Source organism: Saccoglossus kowalevskii, chromosome 4, assembly GCF_978046115.1.
Source record: "Saccoglossus kowalevskii chromosome 4, keSacKowa6.1, whole genome shotgun sequence".
Lineage (NCBI taxonomy): Eukaryota > Metazoa > Hemichordata > Enteropneusta > Harrimaniidae > Saccoglossus > Saccoglossus kowalevskii.
Genome location: NC_140644.1, coordinates 45,729,480 through 45,753,340, shown reverse-complemented (window position 1 = coordinate 45,753,340; position 23,861 = coordinate 45,729,480). Strand labels below are relative to the sequence as shown.

Sequence of the window (23,861 nt, the reverse complement as noted above, 5' to 3'; positions counted from 1 at the left end):
TAAAAACCAACATGGCCACCACAAAAAATGTTCATACCAAGTATGAAATAAAATCAGCCCATGCATGCCTTAGGAAAGAAACTTTTGGCTGCACATCAGTTAAATTTGTTTGCATACCAAAATAACTGAGGAGATTAATTTATAAATTAATCCGAAAAGGGGTAGACACCTAGTAAAACTTATATTGAATATTTTGCATTTTTTAGGGAGGAAATGAACGCCAGTCAAATGGAAAGTAAAACAAGCAGCCTCTCGGCTGAGATAGTTTCGTTGTTAGCAATGCACATTACAATTAAAGAACTGAAGACATCATTAGAAAATGAACAATATATATATATAAAAAGTATCGGGACAAATCTGAAAGAAGTCCACACGTAGTATGTATATATGTAATTATAAGCAATCGGACTTGCAGTTTTCAACAATAAGTCAAAAATATCACATTTCACCAAAAATGACAAAAATAATCATCAAAATTAAGTAATTGAAGATTTCACAACGAAATTAACAAATCTGAAAGAGGTCCACATGTAGTATCTATATATGTATTATAAAAGCAATCGAACTTGTGGTTTTCAACAAGAAGTCGAAAATATCACTTTTTACCAAAAATGACAAAAATATTCACTAAAATTAAAGAATTAAGATATCATCACAAAATGAACAAATCTGAGAGAGGTCCACATGTAGTACCTATATATGTAATATCAAAGCAATTGGACATGCAGTTTTTAACAAGAAGTCGAAAATATCACTTTTTACCAAAAATAACAAAAATATTCACAAAAATTAGAGAATTAAAGATATCATCACAAAATGAACAAATCTGAGAGAGGTCCACATGTAGTACCTATACATGTAATATCAAAGCAACTGGACTTGCGGTTTTTAACAAGAAGTCGAAAATATCACTTTTTACCAAAAATGACAAAAATATTCATCAAAATTAGAGAAATGAAGATATCATCATGAAATGAACAAATCTGAGAGAGGTCTACCCAAGGTACATATACACCAAGTATCAAAGCATTCAGGCTTGTAGTTTTTAAGAAGAAGTCGAAAAAGTAAAACATAGACACGGACGCCAACGACGACAGACAATCACTCATATGATAAGCTTCGTTCGACAAAGTCGACGGCGGAGCTAAAAAATGATGTGCATGGTTATACTTGTACTAACGTGGAACAAAAGTGGACAAAGAATATACGAGAAATGATGTGAGATTAAAAAGTTTAAATCACATAAAAACACTTTAAATGAATGCTGATATTTATGGAGATGCTCGATGCATCTCATTATGTGAACAGCAGCATATCTGGATGCAATATTGTATACTTAAGTATTTATAAAGTTTAATTTGTTATGACATACATGAAGGTTTGCAAAAGTTCATATACACAAATTTATGCATTACATATTCATGCAGGAATCTAGTACAGTATTTGGAATGAAACTTATAACCAGCTTTTGATAATTTTAGATTGCCACTTCTCAGTCTGCCGAATTATTGTGATCTGTTCATGAAATATGGTAGAGACAGTGTTCTGGAAAACACTAAATAGTGAAGCCATATTGCTCTGTATTTTATAACCCCAGGAACACCACAAGAGGAAAATACCTGGCTGTGTTGATATTATTTATCAATGGAGACACGAACAATGATGCAGTCTCAATAATTCAGGGTAAACAGAAGAAAGCACATTTATGGAGTATATAGTTTCATGGCCACAAATAGCTAGATAATACAACTGGTAGCAAAATGCACCACAGTTTAAGCATTTTAAGTGCAATATAGGTTTTCAGATGATTTTGCAACTTTGTAAATAAAGAAACACTGCTAGATACCCACGCTTGTTGACATTTCCAGAGTAAACCCACATAGCCTAAGGTGGTCTATGATAGAAACATTGCATCATGCTATTGGTGTAATCAAATTAGTAACTAAATGCTTTCTTTTGGAGAACTCTCCTCTTTTGTCCCAGACTCAAAAGAATGCAGACTGATAAAGTATTTACAAGTGGTTTTCAGTTAACTTTTGCCACATCCTATTTTATTGACATTTTGTAAATGTGGTGACTACTATGAACAATTTTTACTTTGATTGTTGTTAACGGGTTTAGTCAATTCAATAAATCATGAAAACAAATTTTGAATACACACATTTGAAAAAAATATTGCAGAACTTCTAAAACCAACTGTCAATCCAAAGTACAATCAACGATTTTTGAGAAAATAATGTGGGATATTTTGTCTATAGGCCATGAATGAACTGATTTACTAAATAATGAAATATAACAAATTAAAATATTACATGCAAAGTTTGATTAATATGAGAAGACAGCAGCAGTGCTGTTTTTATGCTGTGTCTGAACAGGGACTAACAAATAAGACACAAGTACATGTGTATGTCATATTCACCTACATACATCCCCACTGCAAAGAAATATATACAATGATATAGTTGCATCGTTTGAAACTTACACCAGTGACTATCTCAAAAATTATTTATGTATTCCCCTGTTGCTACGTTTAATAAGTTACATAGAGTGTACACGCCAGCATTGCACATTATCTTACCTGCAAGAACACACCTATTCAGGTGGGCATCATATCATATATAACTGAAACTAATCTAATATCTAAGTTCATTACAAAATGTGGATCAATAACCACGGTCCATATTTCAAAGCACAACTAGGCTGTACAATTGTTTTTAACTATACTGTGTTGATTGGTACAGTCAGTATTTACAGTGAACTTTATACAAAATGTACTTCAGCTCATAAGATACTCTACAGCTTTTTCAACATCCCAACTATGCATGGATAACGCTTCTCTGGATGCAGTCTGAAAACAGAACACAATGACAACATCACATACCTTACATATCTATAGTATCACAATGTACAAGCATACACAAACATTATCACAAATCAGGAATTCACAAGATGCTTAATTTGTCTAGGCATGTCACTGACACTGAAAGGTGCATCAAGGTTCCATTTTGTTTAGGTATGGAGTACAAAAAACATTGGTCAACAGCCATGATGTATTGGTTAATTTGCATAACAATGTATTATGTTAATTAGGCTCAGGTCACTAATGAACAGTCTGGTAACGCCGTTGTTTAGAGGCATCAATCGGCCTTATCCCCGCCAAACGTGTATGTCGGCTATGCTGTTGGCTCAAGCTTCGCTAAATTGGACTATCTTCATAGTAATGTTCTTGAATGTATAATTAAGAAAAAGGAACAACTTTTATCGGCAATTTTTTCTTGATTGTTAAGCAAATTAAAGTAAATTAAGCAAGGATAGTTCACATCGCTAAGTTTACAACAAAGCTGGTCTTATGTTACTATAATTCGTCGATCATGTAATATAAACCCTTTGAAAATGTGCTACTCAGAAAATAGTACTGACACAATGTTTTGATTTTGTAGATGTGTTTAGCAACGTCGCAACGAGAAAACACTTATTACTTACTTCCACCTGATTTATTTCTATTGCTATTTAGTTTGACCTGCAACTGAAAATTATACTTTCTGTTTTATTGTTACCTGAACCTGTTTTATTAATGTCTGTGGGTTCGCGAGAATCACTAACGTCAGGGAAATATGAAACTTCATTCTGACCTTTTGAAAAGCCGCAGTTTCTCGCGAAGTCATGTGTTATCATGTGACTTTGTGGACATTTTCTCATCTCCCCCAGTTGTTTATAAGATTAAAACGTTATCTCAAAAGTAAACACAAGACACTTGTTAGATAAAAAAAAATACCTGTGTTGCCAGCCTGTTTATTAGTGGTCTGAGCCTGGAGAGAACCCTGTTGTATTGTGCAGAATCACTCAGCGTGTGTTTATGATACAGACAGGAACATGGACTTGCAAATAAAACTAAAAATTTGAACTGTTATATTTTTTCTTACCTCAGTAAATCCCATATCTACAAGTTGATTAACTTTGGCAGAACATCCAGGATTATTACATGGTGCTTGTGCATATACCTGTGCCCAATGTCTAGCTGTGTCTTCAAATGCTTGTGGATCTTCTTTGTACTAAGCCAAAACAACATAAAAATTAATTGTACCATAACACCCACACCACCATTTTAGAAATGTAAATAAAATGCTTTCAGTTGATTTCAGTGTGTGTGCACAGGTAGTCATGCAGATATAGTTGCAATGATTCTACAGGTTAGGATAATGGATAGATATAGTGGCAGTGAATATCAGCACCTACATTCTAGACCAAAAAATGGCCCACCCTTATTTTAGCTATGACTGCATCATGTAGATAATTAAACTCTACAAAAGTGTGCATCTGCTAATAATGTACGTATTAATGAAACAAGACAATGTGTAAATTGGGCCATACCTGTTTTGCGACGACTGCATCCTGTGGATCATCTGGTTCTGCAGCTGCTAATAATGTATTAATGAAACAAGACAATGTGTAAATTGGGCCATACCTGTTTTGCGACGACTGCATCCTGTGGATCATCTGGTTCTGCAGCTGCTAATAATGTATTAATGAAACAAGACAATGTGTAAATTGGGCCATACCTGTTTTGCAACGACTGCATCCTGTGGATCATCTGGTTCTGCAGCTGCTAATAATGTATTAATGAAACAAGACAATGTGTAAATTGGGCCATACCTGTTTTGCGACGACTGCATCCTGTGGATCATCTGGTTCTGCAGCTGCTAATAATGTATTAATGAAACAAGACAATGTGTAAATTGGGCCATACCTGTTTTGCAACGACTGCATCCTGTGGATCATCTGGTTCTGCAGCTGCTAATAATGTATTAATGAAACAAGACAATGTGTAAATTGGGCCATACCTGTTTTGCGACGACTGCATCCTGTGGATCATCTGGTTCTGCAGCTGCTAATAATGCTTGTAATGATAGTAGAACTGTACGCAATGTCATAGCTGCTGCCCACTGATCTTTTAATATATCCAAACAAATAGCACCAGTTTTAGAACTTATATTAGGATGCCATATTTTTGTTACAAAACGTACCTGTAATAAAATATATGGTATATGCCAGATTTGCACCTTATCTATAAAAAACAAAACGAAACATGTAGTTTTCAAATCATACAATGTATCTATATAATTTTGCCAATTGCAATTGTTATGCCATTTTGTTTTTGTGTTACTGCACGGTTCTTGGGGTAATAAACAGTGCATCGAATCTCTGTAAAAAGTTTTAGTTTTAAAAGTTTGTTGACATGAATACAGATTGATTTACTCCAGTACCCAGGTATGTACAGACACATCACTGTATCTCACCTTTGGAGGATTAAATGGATACGTTTCTGGTATTTTTATTTCCAGTATAAAATTGCCACCTTCATAGGGGGTATCAGGAGGGCCAGCTATCTCTCCGCGTAATTCCATACAATCACTATCTACCATTTCAACCTTTATGGCACATTTTGCTGCCTGAAACATAACATATAAAAGATGGTAAGAATAGCATAAAGAAGTCAATATTTGAAACAAAGAACTTCATACCACAATCAGAATTAGACCATCACATGATAATGTAAACCTGAATGTCACAGTCCCAGTTATTTAATTTTAAAATACTCATGTTAAAAAAATACATGGAACATCTGCAAACAATTGAATTAATATTTACACTACTTTCATTGACTCGGGTCCAAAGTGCAACCAAACTATGTCTCATAGCTGTCTATGGAACAAAACAACTATCAGTGTATTAGGTTATAATTTGTGTTCATTCTATATTCTGTATTCACCATTGGTTGCAAAGTGTCTTTAATGTTTATTCACATTTGTTTTTGATTTGTTTTATATTTTTAGAATATTTTTTTGCTTTTTAGATTATAGTTTTTAAATTTCGTTTTGCAAGACCCTTTTTATTCTTTTCTAAGGATTTTATGCGTCTATTAAATATTATTATTACATGCTCAAGAAACTGCATTTATAAATCTGACTAAACCTTGATGTATCTACAATAACAACTTGACTTCTTTGTTAATTCAGGTCTTTGTATATTACCAGGACCTGGGTTTGTTTCATTATCACCACTATAATTCCCATCAAAATGTAGCCCCGACACCCCTCAACATTTCCCACTGAGACTGGTAATGGTACAACCCATCTGTCACTGAATCAGATCAAGGTCATGACATCACTAACAAGCAGCCTATCGGCTGAGATAGCTCCACTGTTAGCAATGCACATTTCAATTAAAGAACTGAAGACATCATTAGAAAATGAACAATATGTATAGTATTAAAGCAATCGCACTTACAGTTTTTAACAAGAAGTCGAAAATATCACTTTCTACCAAAAATGACAAAAATATTCACCAAAATTAGAGAATTGAAGATATCATCACGAAATGAACAAATCTGAGAAAGGTCTACATGTAGTATCTATATATGTAATATCAAAGCAATTGAACTTTTGGTTTTTAACAAGAAGTTGAAAATATCACTTTTTACCAAAAATGACAAAAATATTCACCAAAATTAGAGAATTGAAGATATCAACATGAAATGAACAAACCTAAGAGAGGTCTACCCAAGGTACATATACACCAAGTATCAAAGCATTTAGGCTTGTAGTTTTCAAGAAGAAGTCGAAAAAGTAAAACATTGACACGGACGACGACGACGGACAATCACTCATATGATAAGCTCCGCTCGACAAAGTCGACAGCGGAGGTAAAAATGATGTACAAAAAGGTCCCATAATGTCTAATGCATGAGCAATGTTTGAACCAAATCAAAATGGCAGGAATGCTTGATGAATTTTCAACATTTCAAGATATATGATGCATTTAAGAAGTTTGAATGCAATCAACCAGGCATGTCTGAGATACAGATGGAGACACACAGATGCACACACAGAGGTCAAAAGTTACTGTTTTTTGACTGTGACTAATAACAGGAAAAGAGCACAATAGTAGGTGAGACAGTTATCACATAAGTGACCATCCATGTGTGAGCCATGTTATCACATAAGTGACCATCCATGTGTGAGCCATGTTATCACAAAAGTGACCATCCATGCGTGAGCCATGTTATCATATAAGTGACTATCCACGTCCGAGCCCTGTTGTCACATAAGTGACCATTCACGTCCGAGCCCTGTTGTCACATAAGTGACCATCCACGTCCGAGCCCTGTTGTCACATAAGTGACCATCCACGTCCGAGCCCTGTTGTCACATAAGTGACCATCCACGTCCGAGCCATGTTATCACATAAGTGACCATCCATGTGTGAGCCCTGTTATCATATAAGTGACCATCCATGTGTGAGCCCTGTTCTCACATAAGTGACCATCCATGTGTGAGCCCTGTTCTCACATAAGTGACCATCCATGTGTGAGCCCTGTTCTCACATAAGTGACCATCCATGTGTGAGCCCTGTTCTCACATAAGTGACCATCCATGTGTGAGCCCTGTTCTCACATAAGTGACCATCCATGTGTGAGCCCTGTTCTCACATAAGTGACCATCCATGTGTGAGCCCTGTTCTCACATAAGTGACCATCCATGTGTGAGCCATGTTATCACATAAGTGACCATCCATGTGTGAGCCCTGTTCTCACATAAGTGACCATCCATGTGTGAGCCATGTTATCACATACTAGTAATAATGGGGTGACTATGGGGTCATCTATTCAAATATAACATAACAATCTGAAGCACAGAATATAGGTGCAGAAGTACCTTGCAGAAGTAGGATATCTTCCTAATTCGTATTTGTGTTTGATGATGTGGATGTGCAGGAATCTAAAGTTGAACCATGAAGTTGTTGTCACTATTACCAGAATATATCTTTGCATTATTTAGTTACTGTACATGCGACTGAATTAAGAATGACAAAGTTAAACAATATGGCAAAGTAACATGTGATATTGACCTTGATCTTTCCTTGAAAGATCTTGATAGAGGGGTGACGTCCTATCCCCCAACACACATGCAATCAACACGTGACCTTGAGATGACCCTGAGCCAGCTTGAAGATTTTTTGGAGGTGTTATAGTCCCTCCCACCCTCACTATTAAGCATCACTATAATAGGTCTGAGTGTAATTCATGTCAACAACATTCATGCCAAATTGCAAAGCAATCTGACAAGCGGTTGTGGACAAAAATCATTTTTAACCCTAATTGACAAAAATATCCCCCCAAAATAGAGGTTTACATGTGACGTTATGATATAGGTAGGTGTGGTATGAATAGCAAGGCAATCTAGCTGACGGTTTTGAAGAAGAAGTCGTTTGAATGAAAAAAGTGGACAACTGACATACAGATGACGACAGATTGGTCAACTAATGAGCTTCGCTCGGTCATCTTCGATGACAGCGAAGCTAAAAAAAAAGAATCAACTGTGAATTCTGGTTTCCATTGTTCGATAGTAAAAAAACTAATATTCATCCACCAAGTGTGACCTGATGCCTTGACTCATTGCAATCAAACTATACACCTACAACACTAGGTGTCAAGGCATGTCAAAGTACAACACTAGGTGTCAAGGCATGTCAATGTACAACACTAGGTGTCAAGGCATGTCAATGTACAACACTAGGTGTCAAGGCATGTCAATGTACAACACTAGGTGTCAAGGCATGTCAAAGTACAACACTAGGTGCCAAGGCATGTCAAAGTACAACACTAGGTGCCAAGGCATGTCAAAGTACAACACTAGGTCAAGGCATGTCAAAGTACAACACTAGGTGTCAAGGCATGTCAAAGTACAACACTAGGTGTCAAGGCATGTCAATGTACAACACTAGGTGTCAAGGCATGTCAAAGTACAACACTAGGTGTCAAGGCATGTCAAAGTACAACACTAGGTGTCAATGCATGTCAAAGTACAACACTAGGTGTCAAGGCATGTCAAAGTACAACACTAGGTGCCAAGGCATGTCAAAGTACAACACTAGGTGCCAAGGCATGTCAAAGTACAACACTAGGTCAAGGCATGTCAAAGTACAACACTAGGTGTCAAGGCATGTCAAAGTACAACACTAGGTGTCAAGGCATGTCAATGTACAACACTAGGTGTCAAGGCATGTCAATGTACAACACTAGGTGTCAAGGCATGTCAATGTACAACACTAGGTGTCAAGGCATGTCAAAGTACAACACTAGGTGTCAAGGAATGTCAAAGTACAACACTAGGTGTCAAGGCATGTCAATGTACAACACTAGGTGTCAAGGCATGTCAATGTACAACACTAGGTGTCAAGGCATGTCAATGTACAACACTAGGTGTCAAGGCATGTCAATGTACAACACTAGGTGTCAAGGCATGTCAAAGTACAACACTAGGTGTCAAGGCATGTCAAAGTACAACACTAGGTGTCAAGGCATGTCAATGTACAACACTAGGTGCCAAGGCATGTCAAAGTACAACACTAGGTGCCAAGGCATGTCAAAGTACAACACTAGGTGTCAAGGCATGTCAAAGTACAACACTAGGTGTCAAGGCATGTCAATGTACAACACTAGGTGTCAAGGCATGTCAATGTACAACACTAGGTGTCAAGGCATGTCAAAGTAAAACACTAGGTGTCAAGGCATGTCAAAGTACAACACTAGGTGTCAAGGCATGTCAATGTACAACACTAGGTGTCAAGGCAAGTCAAAGTACAACACTAGGTGTCAAGGCAAGTCAAAGTACAACACTAGGTGTCAAGGCATGTCAATGTACAACACTAGGTGTCAAGGCATGTCAATGTACAACACTAGGTGTCAAGGCATGTCAATGTACAACACTAGGTGTCAAGGCATGTCAATGTACAACACTAGGTGCCAAGGCATGTCAATGTACAACACTAGGTGTCAAGGCATGTCAAAGTACAACACTAGGTGTCAAGGCATGTCAAAGTACAACACTAGGTGTCAAGGCATGTCAAAGTACAACACTAGGTGTCAAGGCATGTCAATGTACAACACTAGGTGTCAAGGCATGTCAAAGTACAACTATAATTTATGTCTTTCTGATTTAAACTTGTTAAACTCTTCGGACGGGACATTTCATTTTTTTAAATAAAGTTAAACATTGTACAATAAACAAAATGTTTCTAATACTTGTATGTGTCTAGAATTGTAGGACAGGAGTACGAGAAGTCAGACAGAGCTAGAGAAAAAAAGGAAACAGTGTAGATTAGAACAAATTAAATACAGAGAAAAAATAAGACAAGATGCGAAACAAAAAGACAGGGAACGTAAAAGAAAAGAAAGAGAAAAACAAAGAGAACAGATGGGAAAAGATGCAGATTTAGGGAAAGTGATAAGAGAAAAGGAGCGTATACGTAAACAAAAATATAGAGCTAGCACCTCTCATACATCTAAAAGTTCGCAAGCCAACACTGATAGTAATACGCTCTACAGCATGGAGATTAAGTCAGTCATCCCAAAAAAAGAGAAAAATTAAAGAAAAAGATCTCGCAAGAAAAACCAAAAGAAAGCAGAGGATACTCGGGATAAACAGAAAGCAGAGGATACTCGGGATAAACAGAAAGCAGAGGATACTCGGGATAAACAGAAAGCAGAGGATACTCGGGATAAACAGAAAGCAGAGGATACTCCGGATAAACAGAAAGCAGAGGATACTCCGGATAAACAGAAAGCAGAGGATACTCCGGATAAACAGAAAGCAGAGGATACTCGGGATAAACAGAAAGCAGAGGATACTCGGGATAAACAGAAAGCAGAGGATACTCGGGATAAACAGAAAGCAGAGGATACTCAGGATAAACAGAAAGCAGAGGATACTCGGGATAAACAGAAAGCTGTATGTAGGAGAAAGGCAAACAAATTAAGAGTTGCTCTTTTTCGTCAGAGAAATATAAAATCTCCAACATTAACAGAATTTAAATAAAAAAGCTCTGAAAAAAGGGCAGTTAAAATTGCTAAAGAAGCTCTGCCAGGCACACCTAGAAAACGAGCGCGGGTTATCGCCAAAAACTAAGAAAGTTCTTATGGAAAAAAACTTAATCACTACAGCAGAAATAATGGGAGATTAATGTTTACATTAAGCTGTATTTATGACGCAACACATTTGCATAATCGCGCGTGCTTTGAACAAGGTCAGTTTCGCTTGCCTCTTTGTTTTAGTCAAGTCGTGCATCTCGACCTTCTCTGATTATAACCAACAAATTCAACCCTTCATTATGGAAAGGAATCAAACAACCAGCCACAGAGGCCGTAAACGCCGTGCTGTCGTTACTGCGCCAGACGCTGAAGTTGAAGTTCTGCCTAGAAGAAGTAGAAATTCTACAAATAATACGAGTACTCGAGGAAGTTTGCAAGGACACAGAACAACAAGAGGACGCGGACGGGCGAGTTCATCGATGGCCACAGTTTCCGGAGTAGACAATTCATCCGACTCTGGAAATCGGGCTGCACCACGTTCTAGGATATGTCTAACCCAGCGAACTGGTCGGCAGTGGAAGTCCGTGGGAGATTACAGGAAATTGGCATTGTTTTGCCGTCATCTCTGAACAAGAAAGAGGCAATTAACATATACAAACTTAACAGGCAAGAGAATGCGGCCAGTAATGACGACGCAACTGCCGGTAATTCTACAATCAACCCCGACTTCAGTTCGTCACCGCCAGAACACGGAGTGGTTACTAGTGGCAGAAATATTGACGAACATTCAACTGATCTACATCAAGAAGTTCAAGATTTGAGGCAAACTATTAATGAATTACGTCATTCATTGGCTGATGCCATTCTAAGTTCAACCAACATGGCCGGCCCTTCAACAACACACCAGATGTCGCGAGAACAGGACAGCATACTCAGCCTTCCAAATACTGGTCTTGGGACCCAGGAAATACGGAATTCACCACCAACTAGGAGAAGATTTGGCGTGGCATCGCACGATTTGCCAAAAATCGTTGCTGTTAATGATGCTTTAAAAAGCAACATTATACAAGGTACATATACAAACTTAGCGGTCTTATTGATCCCAGCCCATGAAACAATTGAAGGTCGCTCCCTCGTCGATTCCGTCGGTAATGAGATTAAGCTCAAAGGAAATGCCGATCCCCGACTTAACAAGAGTTTAACCCTAAATGAATTTTTAGTGGCGTTTGACCGTTATAAGTCTATTGTTTGCGAGGCCTTTCCACACCGCCGCTAGGAATTAGACTGTTACCAGGCGGACGTCACGGACATCGCAGTTAGCTTTGGTGGCAATGTTTTTTATGAATATCATGTCGAATTTACCACCCGGGTAGCAGCATGGCTCTTACAAAAGAACATTAAAATTGATTGGTCTGTAAGGGATACCGATATTTTCATGCGCTTGACGGCCGGACGCAAGTCTAATGCCTGTTTTGTTTGTAGTAGTACCTTGCATATGACAGATTTTTGTCAACGCAGGCAGTTTACACAATCAACTTATCAACAGCGCGGTAACTCCAGCAGTGACATCCGGGGGCGCCCTAAGGTGTTTTGGAATGGCAAGGAAGTATGCAACAACTATAACTTTGATAGTATTAAAGGCTGTTCCAGAAATCCATGCCCCTTTCTGCATTTATGCACTTCTTGCAAAGCCAACCATCCTTTATACAACTGTTCAAAATCACAAAACTCCAGTAAAGGAAATAAATCTGCTACCCCACAGTGACTGCCAAGCTCTGCTGGTACACCAATTGATGTGGACAAATTACAGGCGTATCTTTCAAATCATCCTAATCAAAACTTTGTTGAAGAATTGTGTACTGGACTTAAGCAAGGTTTTATGACTGGCATAGTTAATGCCCCCACTGTTTCATTTGAATGTGTTAACAACTAGAAGAAATCCGGATGCCGTTACTCGCTTACTTCAGACTGAATTAGACAAAAGATACATCATTGGCCCCTTTGAACATCCACCGTTCCCAGTTTTCAGAGTGAACACTTTAGGCATCGCACAGAGTAAATATTCAAAGAAATTACGTCTGATTGTAGACCTCATGAAAAACCAGGTGTTCCTAGCCTAAACGAGCTAATTGATAAAGAGACATTTTCCATGTCATACATTCGAATTGACGATGCATTTGGGCAACTAAAACGTTTGGGTGCCGGTGCTCACATGAATAAATTCGATATCACGGATGCATTTAAGCAAATACCCTTACACCCATCCATTTGGCACCTGCATGGTATTAAATGGGATGGCAGGTACTATTTCTTTGTGAGACTGGTTTTTGGGTCTAGATCAAGCCCAAAAATTTTCGACAAGCTTTCACAAGCTATCTGCTGGATAGCGGAATACAAATTTGATGTGAAATTTATTCTCCACCTGTTGGATGATTTTCTGACTATTGATCAGTTTGAAGAAACAGCCTTACGCTCAATGTCAGTGATGACCATGTTATTTAAATCACTGAACATACCTTTGGCAGCGCATAAAACCCTGGGGCCTACACAAGAACTTGAGTACCTGGGTATTATGCTCAACTCTAAAGATTTGCAGGCATTCCTACCAACTAACAAGAAAGAAAGAATTACAACCATTATATCAGAGTTTACGGTAAAGAAATCAATTACAAAACAGGAATTGCTATCCCTTCTTGGGCATCTCAACTTTGCGGCCAGGGTTGTAGTACCGGGAAGATCATTTGTTTCTCATTTATTGAAATCGAGTATAAAGAAAATACAACAGGCTGACCACATTCGAGACGGACTTGAACTGTGTCTAAAAACCACAAAACCAGGGGAAAAAAGGCTCATGTAAAGTAAGAAATATTGCTCATTTTACATTCGCAAAAGTTTTGAGCGGAAAAATAACAAAGAAGTATGAAAGACAGCAAACAGGAATTTCAAGGGCATTCAAAATAAGCCGGAAAAAAATATTAGCAGAATTGGGTGAACATGGAAATCAAAAATGGTGGGCACCTAAACCACGTAAAAGAAGATCAGATGCTTTATCTGAAGAGACGCGCCTACTTGCCTCAGATTTCTATTGTCGTGATGAAATAAGCAGAGTTCTTCCAATCAGGAAAGATGTTATGAGTAATTCGGATGATCTGGTACCCAAAAGAATCATGTTGGTCAATCAACAAGAAGCTTTTGAAATTTTCAAGGTTCAAAATCCAGGCGTGTCAATTGGTCAACGCAGTTTTGATAGTCTTAGACCAAACAATGTTAGAAAAGTAAATGAGAATTCAAGAATATCTTGTTTGTGTCTTGTATGTCAAAATGTAGCCCTCAAAGTTGAAGCTTGGAATACCTTCTCAAATTCTCACAGTTTTCAAAAAATTCCCAAAGCTGCTGTTGCTGACCTAAAGTAAGCAAATAACACCGAATAAACGGCAAGGTAAAGACTATGTCTAGTTATAGTAAACACGTACTGCGTGCATGACTCGAACCGGCGCTCGCGTACGGCACCTAATCGCCTAGCTTCTCGCCACTACACGTCTTCCCCTCGGCCACCCCCAAAAAAGGATGCTTAATAACCAAGCTTATTACGTGCAGAGAACATGAAACCCGTCCACGCGATCCGCGCCACACAGCGTGTGAGTACGAGCATACTGTAGAATACTTTATTTTCGCTATTTTTGCTGAAGGGATGATTCCGTGAAAATAAAATCCAGTGAATATACTTTTTTTCCTATATTTCACATTAAACTCATTGAAAATCAGTGAAAATAAATTCCAAGCAAAATGCCCAAAAAGCCTTTTCAGCGAAAATTAATTCCAGCGAAAATAAAGTAGTCCACAGTAATCAAGGTTACCCAGAACATACCTGCTTAAATCGCATTTGTCAAAATTGTGGGACGAACAAGCTAATCAAATACATCAACCTACAAAATGATAGCAACAGTGACTTGGAGTTAAAATGGGATAGATGGGAATACAAATCTGTTACCATTGACAGCCATGAAAAGAGAAAGCTAAAAAATGTACGAAAAGAAGGAAAGATAGCAGATTTTCTTGCAGAATTCAGTGAAGATTTAGATAAACCTTTGCAAGCTGAAGGTGGCTATGCAGCTCATCAGTTCCGAGCAGTATGGCAGCATTCTCAATTCCAATCATACTGTTCAACTATCAAACCTGGCCAGTTATTGATGTGCATGGACTTTGCTGAAGATTTCACTATTAACTATCAAGATGAACCTAAAAGTGCATATTGGGATCAGGACCGTATCACTATCCACCCTACTTTCACTGCATATGTTGAAGAAATTGATGGTAAACCAACTGTTGTGAAACATTCATTCATATGCATTTCGGATGACCCCCAAACATGATGCCCATGCTGTTCATTCTTTCAAGTCACAAGTGATAGAAAGTCTTCGAGCATCAGGTGTACAATTCACAGAGTTACAGAAATTCACAGATGGGTCAGCAGCTCAATATAAAGGAAACGTAGAAACGTAGATAAACGTATTTATCTGGCTGAGGTCATTAACAGCGACTGGGATAAAGTTGTGGTCAAATACATGAAGAAACAAGGGGAAAACCTCTACCAGTGGCCAGACATGGACGAGCAAGAATATTCCACACAACCAATAGAAGATGTGTGTATACTAAATCCCCCTACATTAATGAATAAACGATTACAGTTTTCTTTTGATGATTTGCGTAGTAAAGTTGAAATACATGTACCGAAATTTTATTTCAAATAGCAGAAATTCAAGAGAAATTGTAAAATTTAGAAATTATAAAAGTCTTGGCAAGTTAATATTACATGTGTTAATTAATGTTGACATAGAAATACAAAGCTGTATGTATGTTTTCAAATGCCTACACAATTTGTTAATTCAGCAGTGTTTAATATTTAGGAAAATTCTGGAAACTAAGCATGTATGTACTATGTTCTACACAAACAAGTGAAGATTATGACCTAACTCCAAATTTTTAATACTCCAGAAAAGTGAGTAAAAATTGTACATTGCATAATGAATACAGTAGTTTGTTTATACTTGGCATATATAGTTGCATTTTATACTATTTCTGCATGAAGTAGTGGTAATTATATATAATAATCAACTAGCTGAATTCAGTATATATGTACTTATCATACAAACTAGTTGATTTTTCCCAGCTGACTAACATATGTCCCGTCCGAAGAGTTTTGTCATACTTATTTGTTATACTTCTCAGTGCAGAATTTTGGTTCCCATTTTTAATAGTATATAGAATACTCCTTTGTCAGTTTATTCATGAATATTGTCAAATCAAAATTTATGTCTGTCAGTACTAGGAGTACAAATTTAGTGTCATGTTGGGAACAACATGTAAACTATCGTCAACTTAAAGAGATAAGATTTTACAGACTTGGTATAATAATGTAAAAAGTGCATTATTATGTAATATGAGTGTTAATACTACATGTATCAGTTATTAAGCCTGCCAGATTTTGTTTAAATAAGCAAACATACTGGCTGTCCCATCCGAAGAGTCTGTGTTCCGTCCAAAGAGTTTTTTCACTCTTATATTTGAAAGATTACTAGAGTATTACTGAGTTGTCATTATTCACTTTATTTTATATTTACACTCTACCTATTGCATAAAATTATATTACATGACATAACAGAATGAATTTTATTTGTTATCGTTTTTATGCTAAACAGTACGTTTGCAAATTGTGCTCTCTTGGTAAAGTGTAATAATGTCTTAGTTATTTTTTGTAACATAAGCATTATTAGCAAATAATTTTCACTTTATGATATGTATAAACCACTGGCACAATTATTAATGTAATAGTCAGCTGTCTTGGTATTTTATTTAAATAACTACACAACTCTGTAATATACCTGTCCCGTCCCGTCCGAAGAGTTCATCATAGACCTTAGATTGATAGGCTTGTGATTTTATTCTTGTTTTCTAAGCTATCTCTTCTGTACCCAAAACAAATTCTTGAGATATCACTGTTTAATATTTAACAACTGGTAAGCCATTTTACACAGTTTGCACTTTCTGAATTCTGACCCTCAATTAGGAGGTTTAGCTGGCAACAGCCTATATGTATAGTACCGATATTATGTATGATGTATAAGTGAAGTTTGATTGTGATTGGTTCAGGCATGGCTAAGATACAGGTCCACACACACACACACACACATGAACAAATGCACAAAGGACAATCCACAAGTCCCCGTTTTCGGACTGTGTCTGAACAGATACTAATAATTACCATGTGACAACAAAAATGGCGAACCTTGTAAAAATTACTACCGTAAATCCGCTTGCAAGAGAACACTGCATGATTTCCGCTTGAAATTTGTCCCTGATAACCAAGAGACCTATTTTCCAGATTTCAACACAGGTTTGTTTTTTTGTCCCTGAATTATTCCATACTTAGCACCTTTATTCTGTGACAATGCAATTCCTTAAAAACCCAGACATATTTTGCACAGTCACTTTCTTGTTAACAATAAGTGCAATTTGAATGTCCAAGACTGAACGCACTCGATTTGACGGCGGTCCCAATGAGTCGTTTTGAACCAAAACTTAAACTCGAGAAAAACAGTTTTAGATAATAAAACACTGCAGATTTGCTGCATTATTATAAACATACACTAAGAATGACCAAACTTATGAACCACTAATATCATAAAACCCATTAAGTGTGCGCAAGCGCAGGTGTAAAAATTTAAGAAAACAGTCGGCATTTTGAGTCCTGGACTGCTTGAGCATTCAGGAGACATGGCTTTCATTGTTATTCGAACCCACAACGAGGAATAATCCTCTGCTAAATATTACTGTCCCATTGTACATGCTGACTGTTTACAAACAAGTTAATCCGTTGTGTCTCTGATAAGACTTGATCTAATAAAACTGTTATCTTGGTGAAACAAAATGGCCAATCTTTGAAGAAACAATTTGCTGCGACAAAAATAGACTGGCAAAGTCGAGACTTCTTTTTTGTTTTACAAAAACAAGTCATTGAAAATGACACAGTCCCCATTAAGTTCTCTTTGTGCTCATCATATTAAAGCGGAGGGGTCGTCGCGAGCATGTCCTTGAAACTTGAGTTCCAAGTGGCATATACAACAGATTGTTTATTACTACGATTACACACCAGTGTAATCGGTGTTAATGCAGGGGAATGACCATCTGCCCTCTCTAGGCCAACCCATAACATGTCTTGACATCATGTTGCTTTGCCATTCATTCAGTGTTTAATCAAGTTCAATATTATATAACATTATATAACAACATTAGTATTGTTTCTGTGAACCCTGACATTTAAGTTCTGCTTTACATAATCCTGCTTAATATTCAAACCTTAGCGTCACCAAGTTGCCTTGCGTACATAGCTGCAATGAGACTAGCATTCTCGTTCCTGCAAGCAGCCTGCTTACAACTCGTCATTTTACATCAAAACACTTGTTTCGTGTCATAGTAATATAGCCAAAATAAAAACAGCCGTTAATCAGCCATCTTTGATCTGATTATGAAACACACTGATATGTATTGATGTATGTGCCAAATACGAATGAAAATGGTACATAAATTGTGGAAATATAGTAGTAAGGCCAAAAAGTCAGATGGGTGTCAATCGGCCATCCTTGACCAGATTTTGAAACAAATTGTCATGGACATGCATCCTAACATGTATAAAGTACATGTATGTGCCAAATTTGAATGAAAACTGACAGAGCACGTCCAAGATACCGCATAAAAAAACAAAAACAAGATGCCTGCCAGTCGACCATCTTTGATCCAATTGGGAAATAAATCGTCATGGACATGCATCCTAACATGTATAATCTATGTACCAAGTTTGAATGACAACTGACAAAGCATGTCCAAAATACAACATTTTCAAAAAACAAGATGGCTGCCAGTCGGCCATTTTGAATCGAATCGCTAAACCACTGCATGTGCATATGTCCCACATAAGGTACTAGGCACATGCAAAGAATGAACGGAATCGGTCCACAGGATTCTGAAATATGACGTTGGATAGACTGACGCACGGACAGACGGACACACGGACGGTCAGACAGACAGACTCAGGAACTCACGGACGGTCGGGGACATGTATCCTAACATGTATGATCTATGTACTAGATTTGAATGAAAACTGACAAAGCATGTCCAAAATACAACATTTTCAAAAAACAAGATGGCTGCCAGTCGGCCATTTTGAATGGAATCGCTAAACCACTGCATGTGCATATGTCCCACATAAGGTACTAGGCACAGGCAAAGAATGAACGGAATCGGTCCACAGGATTCTGAAATATGACGTTGGATAGACTGACGTACAGACAGACGGACACACGGACGGTTGGATGGACAGACTCAGGAACTCACAGACGGTCGGGGACATGTATCCTAACATGTATGATCTATGTACTAAATTTGAATGAAAACTGACAAAGCATGTCCAAAATACGACATTTTCAAAAAACAAGATGGCTGCCAGTCGGCCATCTTTGATCCACTTGTGAAATAAATCATCATGGATATGTATCTTAACATATATAATCTATGTACCAAGTTTGAATGAAAACTGGAAAAGCATGTCCAAAATACAACATTTTCAAAAAACAAGATGGCTGCCAGTCGGCCATTTTAAATCGAATCGCTAAACCACTGCATGTGCATATGTCCCACATAAAGTACTAGGCACATGCAAAGAATGAACGGAATCGGTCCAAGGGATTCTGAGATATGACTCTGGACGGTCGCACGGACGCACGGACACACGGACACACGGACGGACGGAGACCGAATTATAAGTCCCCGTTTTCGGACTTCGTCCGAACGGGGACTAAAAACGTAATTAATTGTCAATTTAGCCTTTTTAACGTGCTCGCGAAAACTAACGTGACTACGAAAGTAATCCTGACTGAACGCCTCTGCAGGCGACTCCCTGCGTTGGAGTGAAAACCGGAGCGGAATCACTCCGGTGATGAGGCTAATTAAAGATGTTGACTAGAATTGACAACGAATCAGAGTGCAGCTATACAAGTCATCTCTTATCTATGTTAAAGACTACTTATATACATTGGACATTTAAATCAACTTGTTTTCAGTGAACATGGATAAAAGTATTACCATTGCACTTAATAAAAGTTAAAGTATCCATCTATGCGATTGAATCAAATCAACCTTTAACATGTTACGTTTACTTTTTCACACACCCACTCATGAATAATCAATGACATCATGAATAATTAATAGTAAGTCAAATGCCCGCAGATGCGCCCAGTCGGGATTTCTTTAGCGGTCACGCTAAAAGGAATAAAAGAACAATTAATTATTTCTTTTTGTAAAACAAAAAAGAAGTCCCGAATTTGCCAGTCTACGACAAGAAGACCATAACTAGATGCCGTAGAAATGGCAGGAACACAGTCCCTTCTTTAATTACTGCTCATGAATTATTGGTGAAAGAAATACAAGATGCTGGGTAAATATCACCTAGTTTGATTATGCTATATCGATATTAAGGTAGCAAGAAGGGTTTTGTGACGTTTTCGAATAAATCATTCTGTCTGTTGTCTTGTTCAGAAGAGTAATTTAGCTTAAATATATATATTTATAGTATAGAGGTACAAGTACGCACAAACTGGACAGTCATTGTTTACATAATTATCACATGACATCAAAAATGGCGAATCTTGTAAAAATGACTAAGTCCTCGATTGCGAGAGCACACTGCAGAATTTCCTGGTGAAATTTACGTCATGCATTGTCCGTAATCAAGTCCATTGAAATGCGTCTCCGATAATCAAAAGACCTATTATTCCGATTTCTATGCAGGTTTGTTTTTTTGTCCTCAAATTATTTCATACTTGGCACCTTTAACAGACTATTATTCTGTGACAAAGCATTTTCTTTAAAAACCCAGACATATTTCGCACCATCATTATCTTTTGAACGATAACTGCGAGTTTGAATGTCATAGTCCGAACGCACTTGATGTGGCGGCGGTCCCAATGAGTCGTACTCAATCGCAACTTCAATTCGAGAAAAACGCGAAAAACAGTCTTGGTTAATAAAACACTGTAGATTTGCTGCATTATTATAAATATACACTAAAAATGGCCAAACAAATTAACCACTGATATCATAGAGCTCATAAAGAGTGTCAGATAATGAATAATTTCAAGCTTGAGCGTGAAAAATGAAGAAAACTGCTGGCATTTGAGTCCCCACTCCAGGAACGTTCGGGTTTCCATTGTTATGCAAACGAACAACGAGGGATAATCCTCTGACAAACATTACTGTCCCACTGTACACGCTGACAGTTTACAAACAAGCTAATCCTTCAAGTGTCTCTGATAAGTGATCTAATAAAACGGTTTTCATGGTAAAACAAAATGGCCGATGTTTGAAAAAAAAAATTGCTGTGTCAGAGTGCGACACTGAGTGGCAGATTTTTCTTTGCCTCATCTGTCAACGCTTTCTTTCTTTTCTTCGCCAATGCGTTAGAAAACATGGTATTAGTAAAATAGAATATTGACTTGGAAAATAAAACGATTTAAAAGAAAGTTGCGCAAATTTACAGTACTCATTTCGCACTACCTCCCGCCCGCTCCCGCTTTCCAATCACTTTTTTTCTCGCTTTTTTGACAGCTTGTTGAATTTGACAATTTCCGCTTTATTTTCGACCGCGCAAACCCCGAAATATCACGGCTCGCTCGCACGCATTTAAAATGCGGACTAACAGAAAAATTTCCGAGGTTCACATTGTCTTATAATTGTCTTTATGGTTTTTATAGATGTTGAACAGCTGACAAAAGTTCAAATACTTTTTGTTTTAACTATCTATAATTATATGCACGCAACCTGACCCTTTGGCCTCAATTTGGCTTGGACTGAATATTTTATTTTAAACAATATTCTGATGTGAAATACAAAATGTATTTCAACACAAGTACAACATGGTTGTCTGGGTTTTCTTTCCTGATTATTAAGTCTTCGCGATGTGTTCCGAGGCGAAGACAAGCTGAAGGACCATGAAGCTAAATGGCAGTTCCATGCATGGGCTGACGGAAAGAAAATATTTCTAAGCCTAAAATAAAACCTCGTCTTTCGTTGATAATTTCGATTGTTTGGAATGTCTGTACACCGTGTCCCAATAATTTGTTTGGAATATCGATCCCCGTTGGTTTCTCCCACAGTCAGCTGGCATCGGTGTCGCTGGGTGTATATGATAGAGCACAGTCCCTCCACTGTGAATAGAGGGAAGTTGTGCAACCAAATTTGCCGAGTTCGCAGTTTTTCGCTGATAAAAAATAACTAAGGCAAAAACTCGCGGCATTTTTGTAATAAAGACATTATTTTCTATCAATAATCCGCCCAAAACAGGAACATTTCTACTAATTCTTGTGTTTTTTCGACGTTTTTCGGAAAACCTGCGATTAGGCTGCGAAAGTAGAACATTCCGGAGGGAGTGAAGAGCATCGCCAGGCGATGGACGCGAGGTTCTTTGGCAACGACCGCAAATGTTTTCGTATCCAGCCATTGGTTGGCCACACAGAGGTCAAAATAAGCGTTCTATTTTTATGCGTTAAGTTTGGCTCTTCCGTTTCACCGCCTCCGGAATGTTCTACTTTTGCAGCCGTGTGAATCTTGAGTTTCGAAATTGTTCATCGACAGGCCACCAAATATTTATGGCTATAACTAAATTTTTAAGCCCAATAAATTATTCATACATGTCAAGCTCTGTTCGAATTTTTCAGGGCATGTGGCCGTTTTTAGTCAAAAATATTTTTGTGGAAACAATTTTACGTATACGGTTTAGATCGAAGTCATTCAATGATCGTGACTTAATTTTAAAAATTGAATGTCAAATTTTACCAGACATGGACCGACGTGGATTCGGTATCGTTATTTTTGGAATTAATCATTAACATTTCCTCTTCTTATGCAAAAAGAAGTGTTTTGAACTGCGTAATATGGCGAGTGGAACAAGAAGTCAAGTTGGAAGTCAGACAACTGAAAGCCAAAATACATCGAAGTATTTCCAAAATGGCGGCGCCGAAACCGATGGTAGTAAGGGAAAAGAGACAACCGAGGCTGTTACTTTGACAGCCGTAAAACACATTTTAACTGAATGTCTTCAAAATCTAGAGAAAGATGTCGGGAACATATCGGAGAAGGTATCTACTGTAATTAGTGAGCAACGAAAGCTATATAATCAGATAGAATCAATCGAAGCAAAGACCGCGAATTTTGAAAAATCGATTCAGTACCACAGTGACGAGCTAGAAGACCTACATCAAAGGCAGAAGGAGAATCCCATGTAACTGAATTACGCCACAATCAAGAAGTATCGAGAAGAGAATTTTCATCTGCGTGGAATGCGGCATTGAACCTTGAACGTTATTCGCGTAGTTACAATCTGCGAATAGGAGGAATACAGGAGGAAAAAAATGAAAACTGCGTGGCCATTGTAAAACAGTTAGCGGCGGACAAGTTCAAAATGGCGGACCTACTCGTGGACGATGCTCATCGCGCTTTCACTCAAAAAAAGACGGACACTAGAAGGGAAAGACACTCAAATAAAAGACATATTATTGTCAAGCTACCACTCCGCTACCAAAAGAAAATGCTAATGAATAAATGGCGCTCAGTTTTAGAAGGTACGGGCATTTTCATTAAGGCAGACCTGTGCATGACAGACTACAAGATTAAACAAAGCTTACGGCCTGTGATGGAAGCAGCTTTTAAAGAAGGAAAACGTACAAGATTTATTAACGGTGAACTATTTATTGAAGGTAAAAAATATACGGCTAACACTGATGTAGTCAATACTTGATTTGAATAGAGTCGTTTTTGCTGCCACTGAAAGCAAGGGTGTCTACTGGTAAAAGCTTAAGTTATACTGTATCGATGATATTTACAGACCGGAAATAGCTCAACCATAAGCTAGTATACGTATATGTATAGTTTTCTATCTACC

At 37.7% G+C, this 23,861-nt stretch overlaps 1 protein-coding gene across 1 annotated transcript in view; it reads right to left on the bottom strand.

Moving 5' to 3' along the window:
• Positions 1 to 2,650: 2,650 nt before the first annotated feature.
• The window catches only part of LOC100371392 (ubiquitin-conjugating enzyme E2 K-like), a 35,216-nt gene continuing 14,005 nt past the window's right edge, over positions 2,651 to 23,861 (bottom strand). Inside the window, exons 2-5 of the mRNA XM_002730425.4 lie at positions 5,298 to 5,450; positions 4,842 to 5,024; positions 3,924 to 4,052; positions 2,651 to 2,848 (exon numbers count right to left, since the gene is read on the bottom strand). Of these exons, the coding sequence (XP_002730471.1) occupies positions 2,777 to 2,848; positions 3,924 to 4,052; positions 4,842 to 5,024; positions 5,298 to 5,450 (537 nt within the window). The 3' untranslated portion in view covers positions 2,651 to 2,776. The remainder of the gene's footprint in view (positions 2,849 to 3,923; positions 4,053 to 4,841; positions 5,025 to 5,297; positions 5,451 to 23,861) is intronic.